Source organism: Cryptosporidium muris, genomic scaffold (assembly GCF_000006515.1).
Source record: "Cryptosporidium muris RN66 scf_1106632353999 genomic scaffold, whole genome shotgun sequence".
In the NCBI taxonomy this organism is placed as follows: domain Eukaryota; phylum Apicomplexa; class Conoidasida; order Eucoccidiorida; family Cryptosporidiidae; genus Cryptosporidium; species Cryptosporidium muris.
In genome coordinates, this window is record NW_002196571.1 from 1103872 (window position 1) to 1126486 (window position 22615).

The window sequence follows — 22615 nt, forward strand, 5'->3', positions numbered from 1 at the left end:
TGTATCTATTGTAGGTTCTATATCATTAATATTATTCAAGATCACTCAAGCTCAAATTTACTACCTGAATAAATATCAATTTACTAAAAGAAAAGAAAGTGTACCAGTATTATTTATTATTGAATTGTAGATTCATCTAAAACATCAAAGTCGTTTGCACCTTCTATTTCATCTGAAAGCTGGGTATTAGGAGGAATAACATATGGTTCTCCAGGTTGATGCCCTCCATCTTCTATTGGTTCATTTGGATCGATATCTTCATCTTCTAATAATGCGGCTGCAAGGTGGGGAGATGTTGTATTAATAGAGTCCATATTGTTAGGACTAGGAGATGTAGAATGATCTGAAATTACTCCAAAAGGTATAAGGGGCATTGGGTGATCCTCAGAGTAAAAATGATCCTGACAGAATTTACAAAACTCATCAAAGTCTCTAATCTCCTTGTTCCAGTACATATTAGGATCAAATACATAATTGCAACATCCCCCCCATTCAATATCTAAATACTTAGAATCTACAGCTTTTTTGAGAGGCTTAAAACTTTCCATACCATCTGAATCTGGATCTATCAAAACAAATTTCTCTGCTGTATTTCCTGGTATACAAGGGCTAATTAAACCCCAAACAGTCTTAAAGAACCAACCTGGTCTAATTATATACGCACGATGAAGTCTTTCTGGATAATGATCTACCATTGCCTTTGCAAACTTTAGGGACAAAGAAACCGGAGGCTGTTGTGTTGACTTATTTCCTGTAAAGTCCACAATCAAATTTATCTTGTTATCATTATTAGTTAATTGATCAGCATACAAACAAGTCCTCTCCATAGTATACAAGAGAGAATTTAAAACTAAAGAAATATCAACTGATGAGTCACTATACTTAGCCCTCATTATAATACAGGGACGACCATCAATATCTATTCCAAATCTAATCAAACCTTCTACATTATTCCCTCCACTAATACTACGTGGATCAATGAACTGTGGAGCATACTTTCTTCGAAAATGAATAGTTTTAACGAGAGCTTCAAATGACCTTATTACCTTGTAATTATAGCCTCGAAGATATCTTAGTAAACAGCTATCTGTACACCAATCCTTTTCATATGAGTCTAATGGACCCTTCAATAATAAACGAGTCTTAATAATCTTTCCTGGTTTATTAGGAGAAGTGGATGTTGATATTACACATGACTCCCTTCCCTTCCAAGCTGAGGCAGCAAAGCTCTTCAAGCGACCGAAGACTACCTCAGAAGTGCTTTGTTTCTTCAAAAGAGCATCACCTTGTATACTTTGAGCTTTTAATTGTTCCATTTTCTGCTTACTTTCAGCTGCCTTGTTTTGAACTTCTAAAAGCTGACGCAAACTTGTAAGAGCTCGAGATTCCTTTTCAGTTAGAGCACCTAAACCTTGTGGAGTTAATTGCCATTCCGCTAACTCTGGACTAGTTTTAAACTGAACCATTATATTTGTCGTCACAATTTACCAAACGGTAGTTACTTAATTTATTACACTTAATTTGGTCTCTTCTCATTCCCCACCTAATGCCTTAGGTTTCCACCCAAGTAATTTGTTATAGATCCACTCAAGGACCCGCCCCTTTGTACAGATGCTATGTCTACTTACTCGGATTAATATTGGTGGACGAAGACGTCAATTAACTAACAATATAGTATTTAATCTAATTTGTATACTTTTTATAATAATTCTACCTTATTTTATATTGTGTGCATAACATTTGACTATTTACCATTCAAATATATATAGGATTATGTATGAAATATTAGATCATTAGAGAAATATTGACAAGATAAATTATTTAGATACATCTAAATGAGTAGACCATTGTTTAATTACTATCTTTCCTACGACTATGTAACTTCTTAGCTCTTTCTAATTTCAATCTCTTGGTATATTCTATTCTTTCCAAAAGTCTCTTATGTTTCTTAGATAAAAGTGATTTCCTTGATTCCATTTCTTCTTGCATCTTTCTCTTTTTGTATTCTAATTTAGCTATAGATACTAAGTCATTATGTTTATCTTCATTAATATCTCCTGATATATTAGATTTTGTCATCTCTGATTGTAAGCTAGCCAGATACTCCTTTTCTCTAGCCTCAGATATTTGTTCATCATCCAAGTCACTAGAATCACTACAGTGAGTTGTTGCAAAGTCATCTTCAATAGATTTAGTTTTTGTTTTTAACCCTTTGAAATTATCTAATATTTCACGTTGTAATGGGACATAACCTTGTTCTTCATCATTTACAAAAGGTGATAAGTGTGGTGGTAATATTTCACCTGGAGCATATAATCTAGTAGGTAATAATATAAATTCATTTAAACAATCAAATAGCCATTGTGGTTGAATAAATTCTGAATTTGGATATTTTTCTATCTCTTTAATAATAAATTTCATTGGTCTATCGACAATATAATGAGTAATATTTGAATTATCACGTTTAATTGGAGAGGCTTCATTCTCCCATCCTATTTTACCACCCTGACTTATAATTACAAATGCTGCTGGTACTAGAGGTACCTCTCTTGAAATAAAAAAGCATAAATCTTCAAATAATAATTTAGAGCTTGTAGAATTATTTTGAATTGTTAAACTATCAGTAGGTAAACATTGTGTAAGATTTTTTAAGTTATGAGCTTTCAATGATAAAAATCTTCCTCCACTTTTTAATATACTAGAATCAATAGTAGGAGGATAAGTTATATTATTAAGCTGATATAATTTAAAATTAACAAATTTCAATAAAACATGATAAAATTCAAGAAAAGTTGTCATAACCCTAAAATCAACATCATCTGGTAGCTTTTGAGAGAATTGATGGGGTAAAAGCCAGATAATTTTTTCATTTAATATCTCAACTTGAAAATAAAATCCTTTAATTGAAATAAAGGATTTTTTTAAAAAGCCACATTTAGATACTAGGTACATAAATTCATCCATTAACTTTACTGATTGTTCAATAGTACTAGCTGGTATATTATGATTATCATCTGCTCCTAGAGATGCAAATAAAGCACAAGTTGTTAAAGCATCATCTAAGTCTCGTAAAGCATCTATGAAACAAGGATAACGTTGTTTCACAATATGGCTTAGTGGTAGTTCTGGTTTTCTTTGTATTAAAGAACGGATTTTATTACGATCATTTCGTGCCAATGCTTTTTTATATTTCTTTAAGTATACCTTAAAATCCCGAAATTTTGATAGTATAGGATCATATCGTAAAAATAATACATCTTTGCTATGGTAATATGTCTTATCTGCTCCTTTAAGTTTTTTTTTTGGTTCACGTGGATATATACCTTTTAGTATACATAATCTACGGAAATCAGCTAATGAGAGCTGTAAATATTTTAAAGCCTGAGCACGAGTTATATATTCTGCACTTTCGCCTTTTACTCCTTTCTTTACTCTACGTCCACCCATATTATTTTACTAGAGTATTGAAATAGTAAATAATCAGATTCTGACTTATTTATGATGTAGTCAAGTAATTATATACTTGGCTATTGAGACATTACGGGTTATACCCGATACCTTATTACCGGTATAATGGAATTTTAAGTCTTAAAAAAAAAACAAACCGGTATGTTATTAGCGCTAATTGTCTGAAATAAACAAATGTATTTTTTGCTAATGGAGAAATTTTGAATTTCCTAATTTTTAAAATTAATCTTGGAATATTAAAAAGAAAGAAACGAAATAAAAATTATTACAAGTGAAATATTTTAATAAATATATAACAAATTTATTTTAATATTAGATATACTTTCTTTAAGAAATCTTAAAAATTGAGACTTATTTTTAAAATGCCAGTTATTAGAAGGGAATATTTAGTAAAAAATAGACCATGTCCTATTGGGATTGTTAATAAAAAGTTAAGTATGAATTATACAAAATCAATAACTAATAACGGGAAGAAATCTATAAATTATTCTCATAATAGTATAATGAATGTAATGTTAGATAAAAAAAAGGGTCAACATTTACTAAAAAATCCGGGTATATTGGATAAAATAGTTGAGGCTTCTGATATAAAACCTACAGATATAGTATTAGAAATAGGACCAGGAACAGGTAACTTAACTATGAGATTATTACCTTTAGCAAGAAAGGTTATTGCTTTTGATATTGATCCAAGAATGGTTGCTGAAGTTAAAAAAAGATCAATGAATGCCGGATATAATAATTTAGAAGTTAAAGAAGGAGATGCACTTCGTAGTGATTTGGGAAAATTTGATATATGTACTGCTAATTTACCATATCAAATATCTTCACCATTTGTATTTCGAATATTATCACATAAACCTACATTTCGCTGTGCAGTATTAATGTTTCAAGAAGAATTTGCTTTAAGATTATTAGCAGAACCAGGTGATAAACATTACTGTCGTTTAACTTTAAATACTAAATTATTATGTAAAGTTATAAGAGTATGTAAAGTATTACCAGGTAGCTTTAATCCACCTCCAAAAGTAAATTCTATGGTAGTTAAATTTATCCCTAAAACTTGTCCAATTCCTGTTAATTTTAGAGAATGGGATGGTTTAATGAGGATATGTTTTTTACGTAAAAAGAAAACAATAAGGGCTAATTTTAAAGGTAGTTCTACTCTAACTATGTTAGAAAATAATTATAAAACATGGTGCTCTTTAAATAATCAAGTTCCTCAAAACAATGTGCCATTTAAAGAATTTGTATTCAAAATATTAGAAAATACAGGATTAGAATCCAAACGTGCATTTAATATTAGTATAGATGAATACTTCAAACTCTTATTAGAATTTAATAAAAATGGAATTCATTTTGTAAATGTAGCATATAAATTAGATAGTTCTGGTATTTCTGAACAAATGTTTATTGAAGATGAAATAATGAGTGAAAATAGTGAATAGTTATTAATATTAACATAAATTAATAGTATTCAAAATTATATATAATCATTAAATATTAACTGAATATTGTGGAATCTCTTTTTTCTATATATATAATCTAGATGTACTTTAAATTATAATCTCTACTATATTAACATCATTGTAAATATATAATATTAATATCATAAATTCACATTAAATATTATTATTATTATTATTATACTTAATAATTAAGATAACGAAAAAATTACTTCCATAATTTCCTTAGGCTCATATTCCAATCACTATCTTTTTTCATAACTCTTGATACAGCCATATCAAAATCTTCTTGAGTAACATGTCTTCTCCTTTCCCTTAATGCAAACATACCAGCTTCCGTACATACAGCTTTTGATTCAGCACCAGAAGCACCTTGCATTTGTTGAGCTATCTTCCTTAAATCAATTCCACGTACAAGATTCATCTTTCTACTATGAATCTTCAAAATTTCATAACGAGCATCTTCATTTGGATTTGGAAATTCTATTTTCCTATCAATACGACCAGGTCTAAGTAGTGCATCATCTAAAATATCAATACGATTTGTAGCCATAATAACTTTAATATTTTGTGTTGATTCAAAACCATCAAGTTGATTAAGAAGTTCTAACATTGTTCTTTGTACTTCACTATCTCCAGTTTCTCCTTCAGTTCTTTGAGATCCAATAGAATCTATTTCATCCATAAATATTAAAGATGGAGCATGTTCTCTTGCCATTACAAATAATTCACGAACCATACGACTTCCCTCACCAATATATTTTTGAACTAATTCAGACCCAGATACTCGGATAAATGTACAATCTGTATGATGTGCAACAGCTCTTGCTAATAATGTTTTACCTGTACCTGGTGGTCCATATAATAACACACCTTTTGGTTGGGCAATACCTAAACTTTCAAATATTTCGGGATGTTTTATTGGAAGTTCAATAACTTCTTTTATTTCTTTTATTTGTTCATCTAATCCTCCAACAATATCATATGTACTATCTGGCACTTTTTCAACTTTCATTAATGATACTAATGGATCTACTTTACTTGGGAATATTCTGTGAAGTTTAAATGAATCACTTAATAATGCAACCCTACTTATAATTTTACAATTTATATATTTCATTTTTATAAAAGAAAAGTAAAATACTTTAAGTCTTACCTTGTATTTGTAGTACATTGAGATATATCAATATTTTTTGCAATATCAACTAAAAATTTACCTTCTGGATTTAGTTTTACTAAAACTTTATTACGTCCCATAACTTTAATTACTTCTCCAACATAGCTATTAGATTCTAGTAAGTATTGCAATTCTTCACGTAATTCTCTAACTATAAATATTTAGTATATAAATTAAATATATAGTCCAATATATTAAAAATATTTCCTTTGTAATTAATAGATTACTTACCTTTAAAATTTAACTCATTTCTCTGTGCATGTAGACGTCTAATATTTAATTGTTGAGATGAAATAGCAACTTTTAATTGCTCTATACGACTTTTATAATAAGACGTTGCAGGATTTATAATTTCTACCATGGTTTCCATTTATATTAGACCTTATATAAAATATATATTATATATATATGTAAATAAACAGTTATTATCTTATTATATATTAAAAAATAATCCAAAATTTTTTAATATTAAAAAAGTAATTTTAAGAAAACAGGGGGAAGAAAGAAAAACTTTTAACTCTTTCTTAGCCCACAAAATAAATCGGCTATTATAATTTACAGTCGCAAAAATATTTGGCGGTTTAATTTAGATTAGAAATATTTTATGTAGTACCGCTGTAATATTATTAGATAGAAATATTAAAACTATTTAAAAATGATCCTGAATCCTTTAATAATTCATAAAAAAGTTGGAAATAGATAATATTCTGATTTTTTTCTTTATATATTTAGTTTGATATATTTTTCTTATACTGGTTATTATAATATCTTAAATTTACACTTTATTTTATAAATAACATAAAATAATAGTAAAATGAATCATAAAGAAGATGAGATTAAACTAAAAAGTGAACTAGAATTAACTAAACAAAGAATGAGACAAGAAATTGAGCGTTTAAATCATTCAGAACAAGTTATGAGTGAAAGTAATAACGCACTTCAAAGTACAAATTTAATATATAGTATATACAATAATAAAATGAACCTAAATATGTCAAAATTCCATAAAATACGTAAAAGTAGTGAACAAGATACTTATTTACTATGGTTTTCTTTTTTTTTTCTCTTATTTGTTTGTTGTTTTATTATATTAAGAAGGCTGGGATTTATACGATACTTGATTTTTAAACCAATTATTATAATTATGAAATTATTTAAAGATAATGAATTTAATATAAAAGAGGAACTATAAAATTTTTATTTTTTTATGTTAATTAGTAACTTTGTTATTAGTATAGTGAAATATTATTTTATTTTATGTTTTATCTTGATAATAATTTTTATATTTATTAAATGTAATTTTAAGTTAAGGAAAATAAAAGTATTTAATAGTGTATATATAATATCTAATAAAAGTTGTAAATAATCATAATAGCGCTTTGTGAAACCTTAGAAATATAACAAATAAGAATAAATAGGAATAATACCTTCAAAGGATCTATATTTAGTTCTAGATAAGAATATTTAACTTAAAAGATTGAATGATTATTGAACATTAATTTAATCAAATTATATTGAAATTTTAAGTAATAAATGGATGTTGAAAAGGTTGTTTATTTAACTGAAGACGTCAAGAATAAAATAAAAAATATTGATTTAATTTCAGAATGTAATCCAGATAATTTTTATCTATTAATTGGAATAATTATAAATGAAGATAATTATAAAGACTGTGTTATTATAACAGATATATTTCATCATTCTTCTAATATTTGGAATGGAAATATAAATGATTTGATAAAAGATATAAATATATCACTTCCAATAGGTTTTAATATTGTTGGCATTATAAACTATAATGAAAATGTGACATATTGGATTGAAGATTTAATAAATAACAATATGAAATGTTTATATGAAATTAAGGTTAATCCTTTAAAATTAATGATGATTCCAAAATATTCAAAATTAGATTTAATGGATTCTGTAATGACATATGAATTATTACAAAATAGAATGAAGATCGAATTAAATTTATTAAATACTATAATATGTAATAAACATATATTATCAAAATTTGGATATTTTATTGCTTCTGAAATAAATTTTTCATTTGTTATAACAAAATCAGAAGATATAGAAATAATTAAAAAGATAAAGAAGATAATGAATATAATTGAATATAATTCTATATTTATAACAAGAAATTTAATAAATAATGAATATGTTATGAATTTTTTTGTTTCAAAAGGAAATAATATATTAAAAACTGAGAATAAGATAACTTTTCAAGAACAATATAAAAATGGAAATAATATATATGATAAAGATAATTTCAATATACCATATTATATACCAATGTACTTTTTTTTTGGAGATGATTTTAATGAAAATAATATAAATGAATTAGTTAGTTCATATAATGAAGAAGATAATATAATTAAAGATAATGAGACTTATAGTAGATTAAAATTTCATTTTGTAGGATGTACATTTAATTTTAATAATAAAGATAATTGGCAAGAAAATTTACGTCAATCATTTCTTAATCAGTGTGAACATTTTATTTTAAGATTAAAAAATAGGACAGATTTATATAATAAGATAATTTTAAGCTGTAATTTGAATTATGAAAGTTATATTTTTAAAATTAAAGAATTGGTAATTCCTATTATTTTAGCAAATACTGGTTCAATATTTTTAAATGAAGATAATGAAAAGATATTTAATAATGATAATATTAGAAAGGAAATAAGAAAATTATGGTTAGAAATATTTAATATAAATTATAGACCACTTATTTCAAAGGAATTTGCATTGAAATTATCAGTTTCAGATCTTTATAAAAATGATGGGAAATTAATTTCACCACATAATAATATTCTTTTAAAAAGTACGAAGACTATAGGAAAGAAGAATTTAGATTTTGCAATTTCTAAAGAAATACTAGATAATAAGATTTATAAAATTGAAGGAGATTATTGGTACTTTCATTATTTTCAAGATAATATAGATGATATTGGATGGGGTTGTACTTATCGTTCCTTACAAACGGTATTAAGCTGGTATTTACTTAATAATTACAGTATAAAACCAATACTTAATCATTGTGAAATGCAGAAAATATTAAAATATCACGATAATACCCATGAAGGATTGGAAATAGGTTCAAATACATGGATAGGAACAATTGAAGCTTCATATATATTAAGTATTTATTTAGGAATTCGTTGTAAAATAATATATTTCCATAATATAGATGAATTTATTCAAAAATATGATATATTAATAAATCACTTTGAAATTGTTAGTTCACCAATTATTATTAGTATTAGAAATTATTCTTATATATTAGTTGGTATACGCACTTTTCAGAATATTCAGAATAATGTGGAATATCTTATTTTAGATCCCCATTATAAAGGAGATGATAATATAGATATTATAATAAGACGAGGTTGGGTTGGATGGAAAACACCTAATTTTTTTAAATCTAACTCAAAAGATAAGTTTGTAAATATACTTCTACCTACTAATATTGCTGAATTTGACTCTGATATTATTTACTAACTCAATTTTCTTTTATTAGTATTATGGATCCTTCTTTACTTTGAAATATTCATGAGTTTTAAATGGATTAAAATCTGGCTTATCTGTATCCCTTCTTAATTTAACTCTTAATGATGGTACTGAGTATGTTATTTGTCTTGCATTTTCACGCAATGGATATTTTCTACAAATAGGTGTCTCAACCTTTTTTTCATTTTTAGGTTTATGTCTTGGAGATGGTGGTATCATTAATTTTAACAGTGAAATATGTGAAATATCTTCAGTTTGTATTTCTACATCTTTAGTTATTATATTTTTATTATTTTTAATTGCAGTTTCTGATAATGGAGATTGTGGTATTGGTGATAATTTTGGTTGAAATCGAGCTCTATGTCTTTGACTTAATTGTGGAGTTGTTAAAATTCCTAATTCTGAATTTTCTTCTAATGGTTTTGTATATCTATTTCGTAATTTCGCTCTAAGCCTTATATTCTCTTGAAGTAAACTTTGATTCTATTATATTAAAATATACAGATGAATATATATGAAATATTATTTAATTTTATTTTTCAATAGATATAAACTTACTGTTTTCTTTTGACCTTGAATAACTGTTCAATAGTAGATTTTATTTTGGTCAAATTTTTATTTTATTTAGATAGAAACATATTTAAGATAAAAATAAGTAATTTTTTTCTCTTTTAAATATAAAATGAAATTACTCACTTCTTTCATAAAGTCGAATGATTTCTTCGATATCTTCAGTTTTATTCATTCGGAAATCATTCATTTGAAAAAGAAACAAAGTTTTTAATACATAATAATACTAAAAGTTACCTAATACAATAATATTCCTATCCACACTACAATACCGGCATTTACATGCAATGTAAATTGCATATAATGACGTGGCACCATTTCTCTAGATTATTTTTTATTTTGTTTAAATACATATGAAAGAAATTCAAATATGGTACCAATTGACCATGCTTGTGCTGTACAACTATCTTTACAATAACTCCCATTATCATTTGTAAGCTCAGGTAATGATCCCCATGGACTTTTAGCAATATACTCTCTATGATTATTTAAAAATTTCATAGTTTCATATAGAGCTTTTGTTTTGTGAGATTCTAGATTAGAATTTTGTTCTGATTTAGCAGCTGCCAACATCATCATATATTTTGCTTTTAAGAAATATCCAAGTGGCCATATCCATTCAGGCCCTTGATGATAGTTGAAACCATGGGCAATATGAAAATCAGTAGAATCATTAGAATTATCATAATTTGGATAATAATTATAATCTGATGGATCAAGAGTTTTCATTCCTAACATATTGGGTGATAATAATTGTTCTTCTACTATTTTTAAAGCTGAAAGAGCATGTTCTGTAGTAAATAATTCTGGAGCAATACCAATTGCTATAGAAAAATTTGGTCTGAGTTGATAATCAGCCCACCCACTAGATGATCTATGCGTATCTTTATATATAGATACACGATTAATAAGTTTAGTATCTATATCATATTTATCATTTAATCTATCTCTAGGTGGAATATAAAATAAATATTCAAAATTTGATTTGATCTTAGTTATCCAGTCAGAATAAGAAAGAAATGAAAAAGAATTCGAATTTTCTATATTCTTAATGTATACTCCTGTATAAGGGTATTCTTTCGATTTTTTTATTTGTGATAAAAATTGCAATGTATTAAATAATAATGCAACAAGTTCTATATTAGCCCCATCTCTTGGTGTTGCAGGTATCCCTTTGTTTCCAGCTTTTTCGGAGGATCCCATTTTATCCATCCATGTACCACAGTTATGTTTATTTCCACCATAGAATAATCCATTTGATGAGTCCCAAGTAATTGATATATTGAAACCTTCATCTTTCATTTGTTCATCTATTTCTTTTCCTGCATTTTCTTCACGAAAAGAAATTCCTAATACATGCCTAGTCAAGATATATTGTATAATATCACATAGCTTAAGAGACTTAATTTCATCACTTTTACAATCCTGAAGTATCCATTGAAATGCATCTTTTTCTTTTTGTAAAGAAGAAACATTTATAGGACTTTTTAAATTTACTACTTCTTTTAAAATACTACATCCATCTTCAACATTTTTGCAATAATCAACAATTGCTCCAATAAAAAACCATGTTGCATCTCTAGCATTATATCGTGGTCGATTACCAGAATCTAATAAATTTGGTATTAATCCATTTTTCATTAGTCTTGCATATCCCAAAATTTCACATTTTGCCTCCATACTTCTATTAGTAAATAATAGTATTCCATTTATTGATATAAAAGTATCACGCCCCCAATTTCGCATAAATCCTGTTGAGAAATGTGGTAGACCAGCACATAATGATGGTAACTTTGTATCCCATATTAGCGGAGCAGAAGGTACATATGAATAAAATTGATATGTTGCAGCTTTTATTCGTATATAAAATATATCAGTCATGATAAATTTACTACTCATTTCAGCTGAGGTTATGTTACCATTGGTATCTCCAAATAAAATATAATACATAATACATCTATAAATTGCAGAGAATATTTGATCAATATAAGTAATCAGATAATCAATTGGAATTTTTGCAGTTTTTTGAAGTAAAACATATTGGAAGTGGATCCAATCAGCCAATTCTATTAATGGAAAAGTCTCCATATCTTCACAAATTTCTGTCATCTCACCTCCTTTATTCCTATCACATTTATGATATTGTTTATTATTAAATGCTTTGTATTCTCTTAATCTATTAATTGTATAATCAATATACCAAGATCCCTGCTTAAGATGAATAATAAATGGATGACTTTTTCCACCATCATCATTCATGCGAATATTATCAAATATACTGATACAACTATAGATACCACAGTATGGCATATCTCCATAATTAGGTACATTATAAACACTTCTACTTTTCGTACGATCTAGTTCCTCACTAGAACAACTATACATTATATAGTTAATTGCATCTGATGCATTACATTGCTTTAAACAATTTTCAATAATAATAGGTAGTTTAATAGCAATATTATCATAAAATTCTTTAAAGGCACTTTTTGCAATACTTACACCAGTATGACGTATTGTATGTAAAATAATTAGTGATCCAGATGGAAAATTGTGCAGATTTATAGATGTTTCATGTAGATTCTCATTGTAACAAACATTTGCAATATCTTCAAGTTTACTATAAAGTATTAAGTCAGAATCTAATCCATGTATCCTATTAGGATCATTTCTATATGCTGCAAAAAAGTAAGTTGGTACAACTAATGTACCTATAAATAATGTCTCTTTTATTTTACCATCTAAAGTAATATTAATAGGAATATTATTAGGTTTATCATAAGTAAATGATGAATGAGTTATAAAATAGATATTTTCTTGTATATTTGGATTATATCTTTGAATCATCAATATGTCAGATGTTAAATAATGAACATGGGTTTCATTAAATCCTGAGGTAGCCATATTATAGTGTACTTTATTAAGTATCTTGCGTGCCTCCATAATACCAGGTAATCTATCTCCAGATTTCCATTTAGTAGCTAAGGCTAAAGATTTTTGATGTTTTAATAGAGAGATAATATTATTAATATTCCCATTTTTATCCATAGTATATGGAATATTAGGATCATGTACCCAATTTCCATCAACAATATACTTATACTCATATTGCAATTTATTACTTTGTGGATAAATTATATTATCTTTATTATTTGTATTACTAGTAGATTCTGATGAATTTGCAAATTTAACAAGTATTTTAGTACTAAAATGTCCATCCTGTTGTTTTTCAAGAGAGATACTGTTTTTCCAGTTATCCCAATCTCCTCTTATCTCAACATTATTACCATTATATTTCCATTCAATAGTAATATCTGCTACAAAATCAGAATAAGTACCAGATAGATCTCCCGATGTTCTACATATAATAGAATTATCTGTTACTAGACCACTTCCTAATCTTTGAAAGGGTCCAAGACTGTTTGATCTTGACCTTAAATTTAGTTGTGAATTATTAGTTTCAATCCTACCCCTTTCTTCTCTAACTTTCTCTGAGATATTTGTTATGTAATTTTGATAAAGTCTTCTTTCTGATACTACACTAATATTATGTGGCACTAATTCATCAAATCCTCTAGTGGATCCTAATGCACATGCAGCGGAAGCTACTAATGCAGCAGTTGGTAATGTATCTACTGGTGTTCTTATTTCACTTGGAGTTTCATTATCATGGGTACAATCAAAAAATAATGCAGGACATGGTCGTCTTACTAAAGGTTGTGCGCCTTTAAGTTGTGGTAATTCAACATTAGCCTCTCCAGTATTATTATTTAAATCAATGGTTTGATAAAGTGATGGTATACACATCAAACCACCAATACCGCTTGAACTGTATGTACTTACAAGATATCCAAGAGATCCAGGATCATTTGCACGCATTGCTTCACGTATTAAAGCATTTAATCCAAGCTGTCTTTCAAATTCTAAATCTACATCAAAATTCCCAGTAAATAATTCAGCATATACCCAAAGATTAGGCCTAACTTTTCGACTCTTCCTAAGCATATATTTTGCTACATGTGGTGGAGTAGAATGACAATTATCAAGTCTAATACCATGAAAAATAGATGCAACAGTAGTACAATAATCTGACATCCACTTCCATAAAAAAGGTACATCTTCTTCATTCTCACCATATCTTAATTTCACACAATCTGACCAGACAAATAAATCTCTCCTTAAATAAACAAAAGATCCAGAAGCTGCAAAATCTTGTAAAACATTCCATCCCATTACCCAACCATTATTTGCCATATATTGAAGTTTACCAGTTGAATCAACTATTGGAGTAAAATATCTAGGTGTTAATGCTTCCCAATGATTATATCCTAATGAACCCTTCTTACATTGAACTCTTTCCCACATTACAAGACCACGTACTGAATTACTTATAGTTCTTATTATGTCATCAGCAAAATTATATAATCTACTTTGTACAATATGTAATTTATTTCTTAAATCATTAGAATTACATAAACTTAACCTATTCAAAATTGAACCTGGGATAATAATCATTTTACCTCTCTCTGTACAAGATAAATGTAATGCAAATTCATAAAGTTTATCTTCTATAGAGGAAGAGTTTATACCATTTTTCTCCATAACTCTATTAAATAAATCTGTTATATTATCATCATTAACTTTATATTGATATTGATTAATAATTCCTTCTATATCAAGAGTAAAATATTCATTTATATTAAATTTCTTTAAAACTTCTTCATTAAGAGCATGAATAACTCTATCAACATCATTAGAACTATTAATATTTTCACTAATTCCATACTTATTCATATACATTCCCTCTAATATATTCTTTGAAAATTCCTGTAATTTATTATCTAAATCTACAGCAGCAGTTAAATGAGGTGAATTTTCTAAATTATAACCACATTCTGGATGATCAATTAACCAAGGTGAATTATCAGCTGTGTGATTTAAAACAATATCACATGTTGATAATATTCCAAAGTCATTCTCTAGCTCTTTAATCACTTCTTTTAAATATGATACTTTCTCTTCATTTGAAAGCTCCAATTTATTATCTTCTGTACTTTCTTTATCATTTTCACCTTCTTGAAAAAATAAAGATGATATCTCATTCTGATTTGCTAATGAGTAGCATGAACCAGATTGTCCAAAAACTTGAAATGGAGTAAAATGTATCATATTATAATTAAGTTTTGAAATTATTTCTAATCTTCTCTTCCATTCAGTTATATTTCCTAAACATTGGCTTAAAACTGTCTGCATACATATACCTGAACTAGGTATACATTTCTTATTTATAAATAATTGAGGTTCAACTATTAAATTATTACATATTTTATTTTCTACTGGTTCTCCATTCACAGAATTCCATTTCAGTTTAATATTAGTTGAACCTGGAACTTTTAAAACAATACTCCAATAATAATTACCTAATTCATCAATATTAAATGGATCAACTAATTCGATATCTCCATGAAAATCTTCAACATATAATTGAAATTTATTTCCTTCTATTCTACCATTATATAAAGTTATAATTAAACAGTCATTACAAAGTACACGTATATTACCAACACTTCCAGCAAAACTTAATCTACTTAAATTATCAAATTCAGAAAACCATATATTCTTACTGTTTATATTATCTAACAATAAATTTGGTATTTCTTTCTTTGTATGGATTTCTGTAGTTGTTTTATTAGATACTTGTATCTCTTCACTATTTATATGGTCATTTTTTTCACTTGATGTATTTGGAGATGTATATGTTGTTGTATTACCTTCAGATGTATTTGGTGGTGATATATCAGGAATAACAGCCTTAGCTGGCAATGTTTCACTTCTACTAGAATTACCACTTCTAATATTGTTACTGTCACTTTTTGTTTGATTACGAAAGTTTAGGGATTTTAACATTTTTAATCTTAGTATATTTATTAAGTAGTATAAATGTTACCTAATGATAAAAGTGCACAATATAATTGCGTGCCATGCCTTGTTGCAACTACGAGCGTAAGAATAACGGATTAAAGCGAGGGAAACTTGAGATTCAAAGACTAGAAGAAATTACAATAATGTTTTAGCGCCAAATCTTACTATTTTTTGCTTTATTGTTAGATTTAATGTTAAGAACTTAAATTCTAAATTTTCCATCTTTAAATTTTACTTCTATTCTAATATTTAGTGATATGTATTAGATTTAATTTGACAAGATTAATTTCTATAGATAATGATAAATTTATCAATAACTAATTTAAATAAGTAAAGATATATAGACGAAATCTCGATCATAAAAAAAAGTATTAGAGATAAAACAAAAAAATTTTGGTTATATTATAAGTTATCTTTCTTTCTTTATCTTAAATAAATAATATTACTAATATATATAAACTAGTTACTTCTTAGATAGTGTTATTACTGCCTATTATTATATTATTGCAATATATCTTATTTATTATAAAAAAAAGAGTAAAATAAAGATATCTGAGAAAAGTAAATATTAATATATAAATTAGGAATTTTAAAAATTAGTATTATAAATATATATCAAATCTATTAGATACTATCCAGTAAGCAGCGGGTTTGGTCTAGTGGCTATGACGCTCGCCTAACACGCGAGAGATCACGAGTTCGATCCTCGTAACCCGTACTTTTTTAAACTATTTCCTAGATAGACACTTTATGATTACATTAAGAGTATTGTTATTTAATTTAGGAAGCGGTTAAACTAGTAATAATGAAGACGTATACTTGATTAATTTTATATTATTGACAGTATCTTTAATTAAAGGTACCTCCCAAGAACATCCTTTTTCTTCTCTTAGGGATACTACAATAAAGTAAATATATAATGCTCTATAATGTAACAAGACAATGAGGATTAATAATATCCAGTAGTTTATCTTCTTTAAAAAAAGAAACAGAAGGAAAGAGGACATAAGATTAATAATAATTTCAGACTTAATAGAGATATAAATGAACTGCTTTATATCTTCATTATAAATATTCCTACATAATACATAGTAAATTGTATCTCTTTGATGAAGATATATCTGTAAACCTATTTTCTATTATTAGTGCTTATAATGATGTAAGCTTGTTTAAACAAGCATTGGGCTCTTATTCTATAAATGAAGAGTAAAAATTATACTGAATATTTTAAATAATATTAGGTGGTGATATAGATAGTATTTACTTATATTTAAGTCCATACTCCACTTATCTATATTATAAATAATATAAAATAAAATGTAAAGAAAATACTTTAATGATGATATTCAGATCGCTAAGAAGCCAGTTCTGCTTCTGATACCAATTACTGGTTATGATTATGAGCGGTCTATTTACTGAAAACAAAAAGTACTTGTACTTATTTTTGTGTCTTTTTTTTTCTAATATTTAGATACATCTATCTATTTAGACTCTGTTGTTCCATTAGAAAACATAGAAAGGAGATTAGTAAGTATACCTCTTGTTTGGTTGGAAACTTTCCCAAGAATATTTTGTTCAATTTTCTCAATTAACTTATTGAAAAGTGGATCTCTTCTTAAAATTAATGCATATTTCCTTTTGATTATATCCATAAAGTCTAGTCCCAAATATTTATCTGATAATTCACATGTAGAAACAATTAGGAAAGCTAATTGGATAGGACTAGGTGGTTTCTTATTAATTATTTTATTAATATTGTTTTGTTCAAGATTATTTATATTAATTAAATAACCATTAATTAAACAATATTTATCAAGTAATTCCCTTGCATAATTTAATTTAGGTAATGAGAGTAGAATTAATACAGCTCTAAGTACAAATAATTCCTTTTCTGATTTATAACCCATTTCTTGCCACTTAAGTAATATATCTACATATAAATCAGCATCATCTATAAATATTACATGACCTTGAGCTTTGTGATAAATTCCTTCTTTATAGTAAATATTAGATGCCCATTTATGTAATATATCCTCACCTTCATTCATATTACTAACTTTACACCATAATAATGCTTCATTTAAAAGTTTAGAACGTTCAGGACTAGATTTACAAAGTTTTAAGATATCCATAATATTATCAATCCCCTTTATATCAGACTTAATACCATTTTCCCTAGCCACTTTTATTACATGACAGCAGATATAGCATGCTACATCAGAGCTTCCATATTCTGCAAATATTTTTGCTTTTTCTAAACCTATATTAAGGGATTCACTAGGAGGTAGGCGAGATATACGGCTTAATAAAAGTTGATAGGCATCATAGTAATCACCTTTATCAAGCTTGGTCTTTATACTTTTCCATGCTCTTTCCATCAATAAATTATGCTGGTAGTATATAACTTTGATATAACAAAAAAATTAAATGAAGAGCTTAAGAAATTTTTAACAACTGTGGGGATAATGAGGCGCTATCAATATTTATATAATAGCGCCATTTAATTTATTAGGTTTGGATTGTAACAGTGTATAAGAAACCTAATTTGTAGGAATAGGAATCCTAACAAATATTGGACATTTAAGAAAGTAGATATGTTTTATATTCACTATGTAATAAATCGTACACTTGAGATTATTTGGTCTAGTTATATAAATAAGATATATTGTAAAATAATTGTTCAAAGATAAATTGATATATTACCTTTGATTATAAAAATTTTTTATAATAATAAGGATAGCTTCTACAGCAAGTATTTCATCAACAGGTAATCTATAGGTGATACTTTCCAAGTATCTCTTAATTTTTTGCATATTAAATGTTACTTGTGAATGATAAGAATCAACTTCATGTATAGCTGCTAAGCATGTAAATATCCAAGATAAGATATTCCAATTTACTATAAAGTGATCTATATTCTCAATATCTTGTAGTATTATTTCTAGTAAGTTACACCAATTATGTGAATTCCACTTTCCAAGTGATAATTTCGATTTCTTATTTTGATTATAGATGGAACGCCATTCTTCTTCATCAATGATATCATCTCGGGAATTTATAGTATATAATTCTTGGATATAAGACTTTATATATTCGAATTGTTTGATTGTATTATATTTCCATTGTAAATAATTATTAGAATTTCTGATATCTAAAAGTTGTTCGCTAATTGTATAATTCATGATATCTTCAAATTCTCTAAAGTAATTTAAACTAGCATTATCACTAATATTATCATTAATATTTGATTCAGTAATTTTACTATTCCTATTACTTGAGATAAGTTTTGCTTCATTTCTTACATTAATTAAATATTTCATAACATCTTCATCTTCATATTCTGGATCATAAAGTGAGGATTCTTCTTGTAATCCTTGTTCATTTAACATTACAGATTACTATTCCCTTAAAAAACTGGATAAGAATCAATCGAATCAAAAAATTAGCGTTCTTTCTTAGTTTCATTCTCAGACTTTTCTTCATCTATTGGCGCTGGCATATTGTCTTGTAATTCAATATTTTGTATATGTTCATCTTGAAGAAAATAGGATTCTGCAATATCTCCAAATAATAATAAGCAAGTACATAATGTACACCCAGATAATATAACACAAATAACAATAGTTACTAATATAGCATGGTACCATGATTTGTAAAATACACTACTTATAGCAACATTAAGATCATAGAAAAATCTTCTAATAGAGTTTATACTGAAAATTGAATAAGCCTTTTTCTTAGATATTTGAGGATCTTCTTTAAGTATAAGTTTAATAGTATTATATAGATGTTTTATAGTAATGTCTTTAGGTAGATTATAATAATATTTAAGTCCATCTGAGATAACTATACTATAACCTTGAGTATAATTTAGATTATTAATTCCAAATTCTCTAAATAAGGATGAATATGTAAAAAAATCAACAATTAGAAAAATAATACCACGTGGATGTGCTGAATTACTAAATTTGACTGGAAGAACATTTTCTTTTCTAATTTGAACAGCAAGTTTCTCAAATTCTTTTAAATATTCAGGATAATTTTGACCCAATAATTTAACATCTATTCCCATTATAACTAATAGATTTCCACTATGTAAAGAATCAATAAATTCATCTTGACGTGGAAAGAAAACACTAGGGAATTTATATTGATTAATAAAATTAATAATAAATTCCATTGAATGATTAAAAGGTAATGTTGGAGATTCATTATTAGAAGCTAGAACCATTATACATGGAGGATCACAACTTTCTGATATACTTAGTTTAATTATATTAGATACAAGTTTTGGATCTGTCACTGTAATTATTGAGATTTCATTTCCAATATGATTGGATAAAGTTAAGAGGAATTCTTCGTATTTTGAAATATCATCATTACTTTGTAATAGAAGAGCAAAAGTTGGGAAATTTCTTATTTCAGCCTTAATTTCATCTAGTTGCTGTTGTGATGTAATATGTGTATATTGAGGATTTTTACTACTTTCTATAAATCTAATGAAATCTTTTACAGTTCTTTTTGGTTTCTCATACTTCTTAACATATGATTCATTTAAAAATAACTTAAAAGTTGGATAAGCTTGAATTTTTTCTTTTTTGCAAATTTCTGTTTGTATAGTACAATCAACCTTTCCAATTTGTATGTTATTATTATTTAGAATGAAATATTCTGCTGTTTTCACAACTTCAGGGTATATCCGTTGACAATATCCACACCAAGGAGCAAAGAAGTATATAAACCATGTAATATTTTCATTTTTTCTAAGTACTTTTTCTTCAAAATCTTTTTGTTGCAAATCCGTGATATGATCTTTAAAGTCTCCTAATGAATATATTGAGCCAATATACAATAAGAAGTTAAAAAATAATGCAACAAGTATCTTACATAAGACATTCATAATTTAGTAGGAATAATAACAAAGAAAAAAAAAAGAATATAAAACCCTAATATCTATAGTAGCGGTTATCATTTGTGTGTTGTGTGGTTACCATAAAAGGCTAAGATTTTCTTTTTTTTTTCATTTATTTTAATAAAGAATACAAAAAGATTAATTTGAAATAAAATAAATACCTTTAAATAAGATATAAGTGACATTTTAGTAATTTTCATTGTGACAAATTAATAAGAAATTCAGTATTGAATACCTAATTTACTAATTTTCTTTTTTCTTTTGAGAATTAACTTCAGATTCTTTATTTTATTTATTCAAATATTCAGTTCCTTCACAATAATTCCATGCATCTATAAACTGATTTCTATGATATAAAGATGCAAAAAATGATAGTATGCAGAATGGTACCAAATATAGTAGCGCAGGTTGAGCTGCCTTAAAGTAAAACATTACACATGCTGTAATTAAAAGGCCAAGTTGATAAGCTATTAAGACTGAAATAAATGTTTTAGTAGGATAGTTGTTCAAAATAATCTCTTTAATTTGAATATGTTTACTTACAATATCTTTCAAGTCAAATCTCAAACATAAAGCAATAAATAAACCAGGTATTACAATATCTCCAAGTCCTAAAATACTCTGTTTCCATGGATCATAAGATATAGGAAAAATGATTTTAGCAGGTCCTTGAAAGGATTTAGCAACAGTAATCATAACATTTGTTCCAAAAACCCAAAATATATCATATACAAATAATCCACTTAACAAAATTATACCAATTTTAAAATCTCCAAGGGAAATAAGAGATATTGCCTGTATACAAAATGAAATTGCCAAAATATTATGAATAATCCAAGAATCAGTTAATAACCAAGTAATCCCTAAAATTAAACTAATTGTAAAACTCCATAACTCATGAATTGTTATCTTTATTTGATACCCACGTTCATTCTGAGAATTTTTATATAATCCAAAAAAATTGCAATATTTTTCTATTATTACTCCACTCTTTGTATCTGTGATGAGAGAAGAGAATTGTAAAACAGTTTCAGACAATGTAAATATACCTATTATAGCTAAATATAATGTTAATAACAAATTCACCCAATATTCTGGTAAATATTTGTAAGCTAAATATAATGAGAGTAAAGCTCCAGATCCTATTAATGGAAACAAGACAGCATCTTTACGAGTTAAAAATTCAGCTCTCTGTTCTCTTTCACCTGTAATAGGATTGACTAAAATCTGATTTAGAGATAAATAAGATCCAATATATATAGTAGGGAATGTATACATAACCATTTGTACAACTACAGGTAAAGGCTTGAACCATGTTAAAAATATGACCAATAATAGGTTTAAATAACTCCCAATGTAAATATAATCACTTCTTAATTTCAAACTCATTGTATTTCTACTTAATAAAGTCTTTACTACTGCAATATAAGATTATTTAACTTTAACACTTAGTATTGATATTTTCTAATGATCATAAAACAACCGCCTTATATTCAATTGCGCCATTTTTTTAACCGCTTTTTTAATTGTTGGGAATGCCGGTATATATGTGCTATAAAATAATAATTGGTATAATTTGGA

At 26.7% G+C, this 22615-nt stretch overlaps 12 protein-coding genes and 1 non-coding gene across 13 annotated transcripts, besides 23 other annotated features; 4 read left to right on the forward strand and 9 right to left on the reverse strand.

Moving 5' to 3' along the window:
- Positions 1 to 116: 116 nt before the first annotated feature.
- On the reverse strand, positions 117 to 1466 carry CMU_027270 (CRAL/TRIO domain-containing protein; the record flags this gene model as incomplete). The annotated part of the gene is made up of 1 exon (XM_002140031.1): positions 117 to 1466. The coding sequence occupies one exon, from the start codon at positions 1464 to 1466 to the stop codon at positions 117 to 119; it is 1350 nt and encodes a 449-aa protein (XP_002140067.1).
- Positions 1467 to 1851: 385 nt separating this feature from the next.
- CMU_027280 (pescadillo N-terminus domain-containing protein) lies at positions 1852 to 3447 on the reverse strand (the record flags this gene model as incomplete). Its single annotated transcript, XM_002140032.1, has 1 exon — positions 1852 to 3447. One exon carries the CDS (start codon positions 3445 to 3447, stop codon positions 1852 to 1854), a length of 1596 nt encoding a protein of 531 aa, XP_002140068.1.
- A 295-nt stretch (positions 3448 to 3742) lies between these two features.
- Positions 3743 to 3783: a sequence feature (AT_rich).
- Positions 3784 to 3830: 47 nt separating this feature from the next.
- CMU_027290 (dimethyladenosine transferase protein, putative) lies at positions 3831 to 4916 on the forward strand (the record flags this gene model as incomplete). The annotated part of the gene is made up of 1 exon (XM_002140033.1): positions 3831 to 4916. One exon carries the CDS (start codon positions 3831 to 3833, stop codon positions 4914 to 4916), a length of 1086 nt encoding a protein of 361 aa, XP_002140069.1.
- Positions 4917 to 4975: a sequence feature (AT_rich).
- An 83-nt stretch (positions 4976 to 5058) lies between these two features.
- Positions 5059 to 5086: a sequence feature (AT_rich).
- A 9-nt stretch (positions 5087 to 5095) lies between these two features.
- Positions 5096 to 5116: a microsatellite.
- Positions 5117 to 5142: 26 nt separating this feature from the next.
- CMU_027300 (26S protease regulatory subunit 8, putative) lies at positions 5143 to 6481 on the reverse strand (the record flags this gene model as incomplete). The annotated part of the gene is made up of 3 exons (XM_002140034.1): positions 5143 to 6022; positions 6091 to 6262; positions 6343 to 6481. The coding sequence occupies 3 exons, from the start codon at positions 6479 to 6481 to the stop codon at positions 5143 to 5145; spliced, it is 1191 nt and encodes a 396-aa protein (XP_002140070.1).
- Positions 6027 to 6064: a sequence feature (AT_rich).
- Positions 6264 to 6317: a sequence feature (AT_rich).
- Positions 6482 to 6493: 12 nt separating the features above from the next.
- Positions 6494 to 6597: a sequence feature (AT_rich).
- Positions 6598 to 6902: 305 nt separating this feature from the next.
- Positions 6903 to 6996: a sequence feature (A-rich).
- Positions 6926 to 7303, forward strand: CMU_027310 (uncharacterized protein; the record flags this gene model as incomplete). The annotated part of the gene is made up of 1 exon (XM_002140035.1): positions 6926 to 7303. The coding sequence occupies one exon, from the start codon at positions 6926 to 6928 to the stop codon at positions 7301 to 7303; it is 378 nt and encodes a 125-aa protein (XP_002140071.1).
- Positions 7243 to 7466: a sequence feature (AT_rich).
- Positions 7467 to 7644: 178 nt separating this feature from the next.
- CMU_027320 (uncharacterized protein) lies at positions 7645 to 9621 on the forward strand (the record flags this gene model as incomplete). Its single annotated transcript, XM_002140036.1, has 1 exon — positions 7645 to 9621. One exon carries the CDS (start codon positions 7645 to 7647, stop codon positions 9619 to 9621), a length of 1977 nt encoding a protein of 658 aa, XP_002140072.1.
- Positions 7687 to 7714: a sequence feature (AT_rich).
- Positions 8078 to 8130: a sequence feature (AT_rich).
- Positions 8192 to 8271: a sequence feature (AT_rich).
- Positions 8822 to 8842: a sequence feature (AT_rich).
- Positions 9622 to 9642: 21 nt separating the features above from the next.
- On the reverse strand, positions 9643 to 10375 carry CMU_027330 (uncharacterized protein; the record flags this gene model as incomplete). Its single annotated transcript, XM_002140037.1, has 3 exons — positions 9643 to 10113; positions 10189 to 10211; positions 10327 to 10375. 3 exons carry the CDS (start codon positions 10373 to 10375, stop codon positions 9643 to 9645), a joined length of 543 nt encoding a protein of 180 aa, XP_002140073.1.
- Positions 9906 to 9931: a sequence feature (AT_rich).
- Positions 10115 to 10170: a sequence feature (AT_rich).
- Positions 10240 to 10314: a sequence feature (AT_rich).
- A 152-nt stretch (positions 10376 to 10527) lies between the features above and the next one.
- CMU_027340 (glycogen debranching protein, putative) lies at positions 10528 to 16107 on the reverse strand (the record flags this gene model as incomplete). The annotated part of the gene is made up of 1 exon (XM_002140038.1): positions 10528 to 16107. One exon carries the CDS (start codon positions 16105 to 16107, stop codon positions 10528 to 10530), a length of 5580 nt encoding a protein of 1859 aa, XP_002140074.1.
- A 443-nt stretch (positions 16108 to 16550) lies between these two features.
- Positions 16551 to 16581: a sequence feature (AT_rich).
- Positions 16582 to 16613: 32 nt separating this feature from the next.
- Positions 16614 to 16738: a sequence feature (AT_rich).
- A 29-nt stretch (positions 16739 to 16767) lies between these two features.
- Positions 16768 to 16840, forward strand: CMU_027350. Its single transcript has one exon. It is a non-coding gene; the product is annotated as a tRNA-Val (tRNA).
- Positions 16841 to 17414: 574 nt separating this feature from the next.
- Positions 17415 to 17441: a sequence feature (AT_rich).
- A 162-nt stretch (positions 17442 to 17603) lies between these two features.
- On the reverse strand, positions 17604 to 18500 carry CMU_027360 (uncharacterized protein; the record flags this gene model as incomplete). Its single annotated transcript, XM_002140039.1, has 1 exon — positions 17604 to 18500. One exon carries the CDS (start codon positions 18498 to 18500, stop codon positions 17604 to 17606), a length of 897 nt encoding a protein of 298 aa, XP_002140075.1.
- Positions 17857 to 17935: a sequence feature (AT_rich).
- Positions 18501 to 18821: 321 nt separating the features above from the next.
- On the reverse strand, positions 18822 to 19511 carry CMU_027370 (uncharacterized protein; the record flags this gene model as incomplete). The annotated part of the gene is made up of 1 exon (XM_002140040.1): positions 18822 to 19511. The coding sequence occupies one exon, from the start codon at positions 19509 to 19511 to the stop codon at positions 18822 to 18824; it is 690 nt and encodes a 229-aa protein (XP_002140076.1).
- Positions 18831 to 18856: a sequence feature (AT_rich).
- Positions 19512 to 19564: 53 nt separating the features above from the next.
- Positions 19565 to 21022, reverse strand: CMU_027380 (thioredoxin family protein; the record flags this gene model as incomplete). Its single annotated transcript, XM_002140041.1, has 1 exon — positions 19565 to 21022. One exon carries the CDS (start codon positions 21020 to 21022, stop codon positions 19565 to 19567), a length of 1458 nt encoding a protein of 485 aa, XP_002140077.1.
- Positions 20265 to 20298: a sequence feature (AT_rich).
- A 111-nt stretch (positions 21023 to 21133) lies between the features above and the next one.
- Positions 21134 to 21194: a sequence feature (AT_rich).
- A 128-nt stretch (positions 21195 to 21322) lies between these two features.
- Positions 21323 to 22423, reverse strand: CMU_027390 (signal peptide peptidase family protein; the record flags this gene model as incomplete). Its single annotated transcript, XM_002140042.1, has 1 exon — positions 21323 to 22423. One exon carries the CDS (start codon positions 22421 to 22423, stop codon positions 21323 to 21325), a length of 1101 nt encoding a protein of 366 aa, XP_002140078.1.
- Positions 22424 to 22615: the final 192 nt, after the last annotated feature.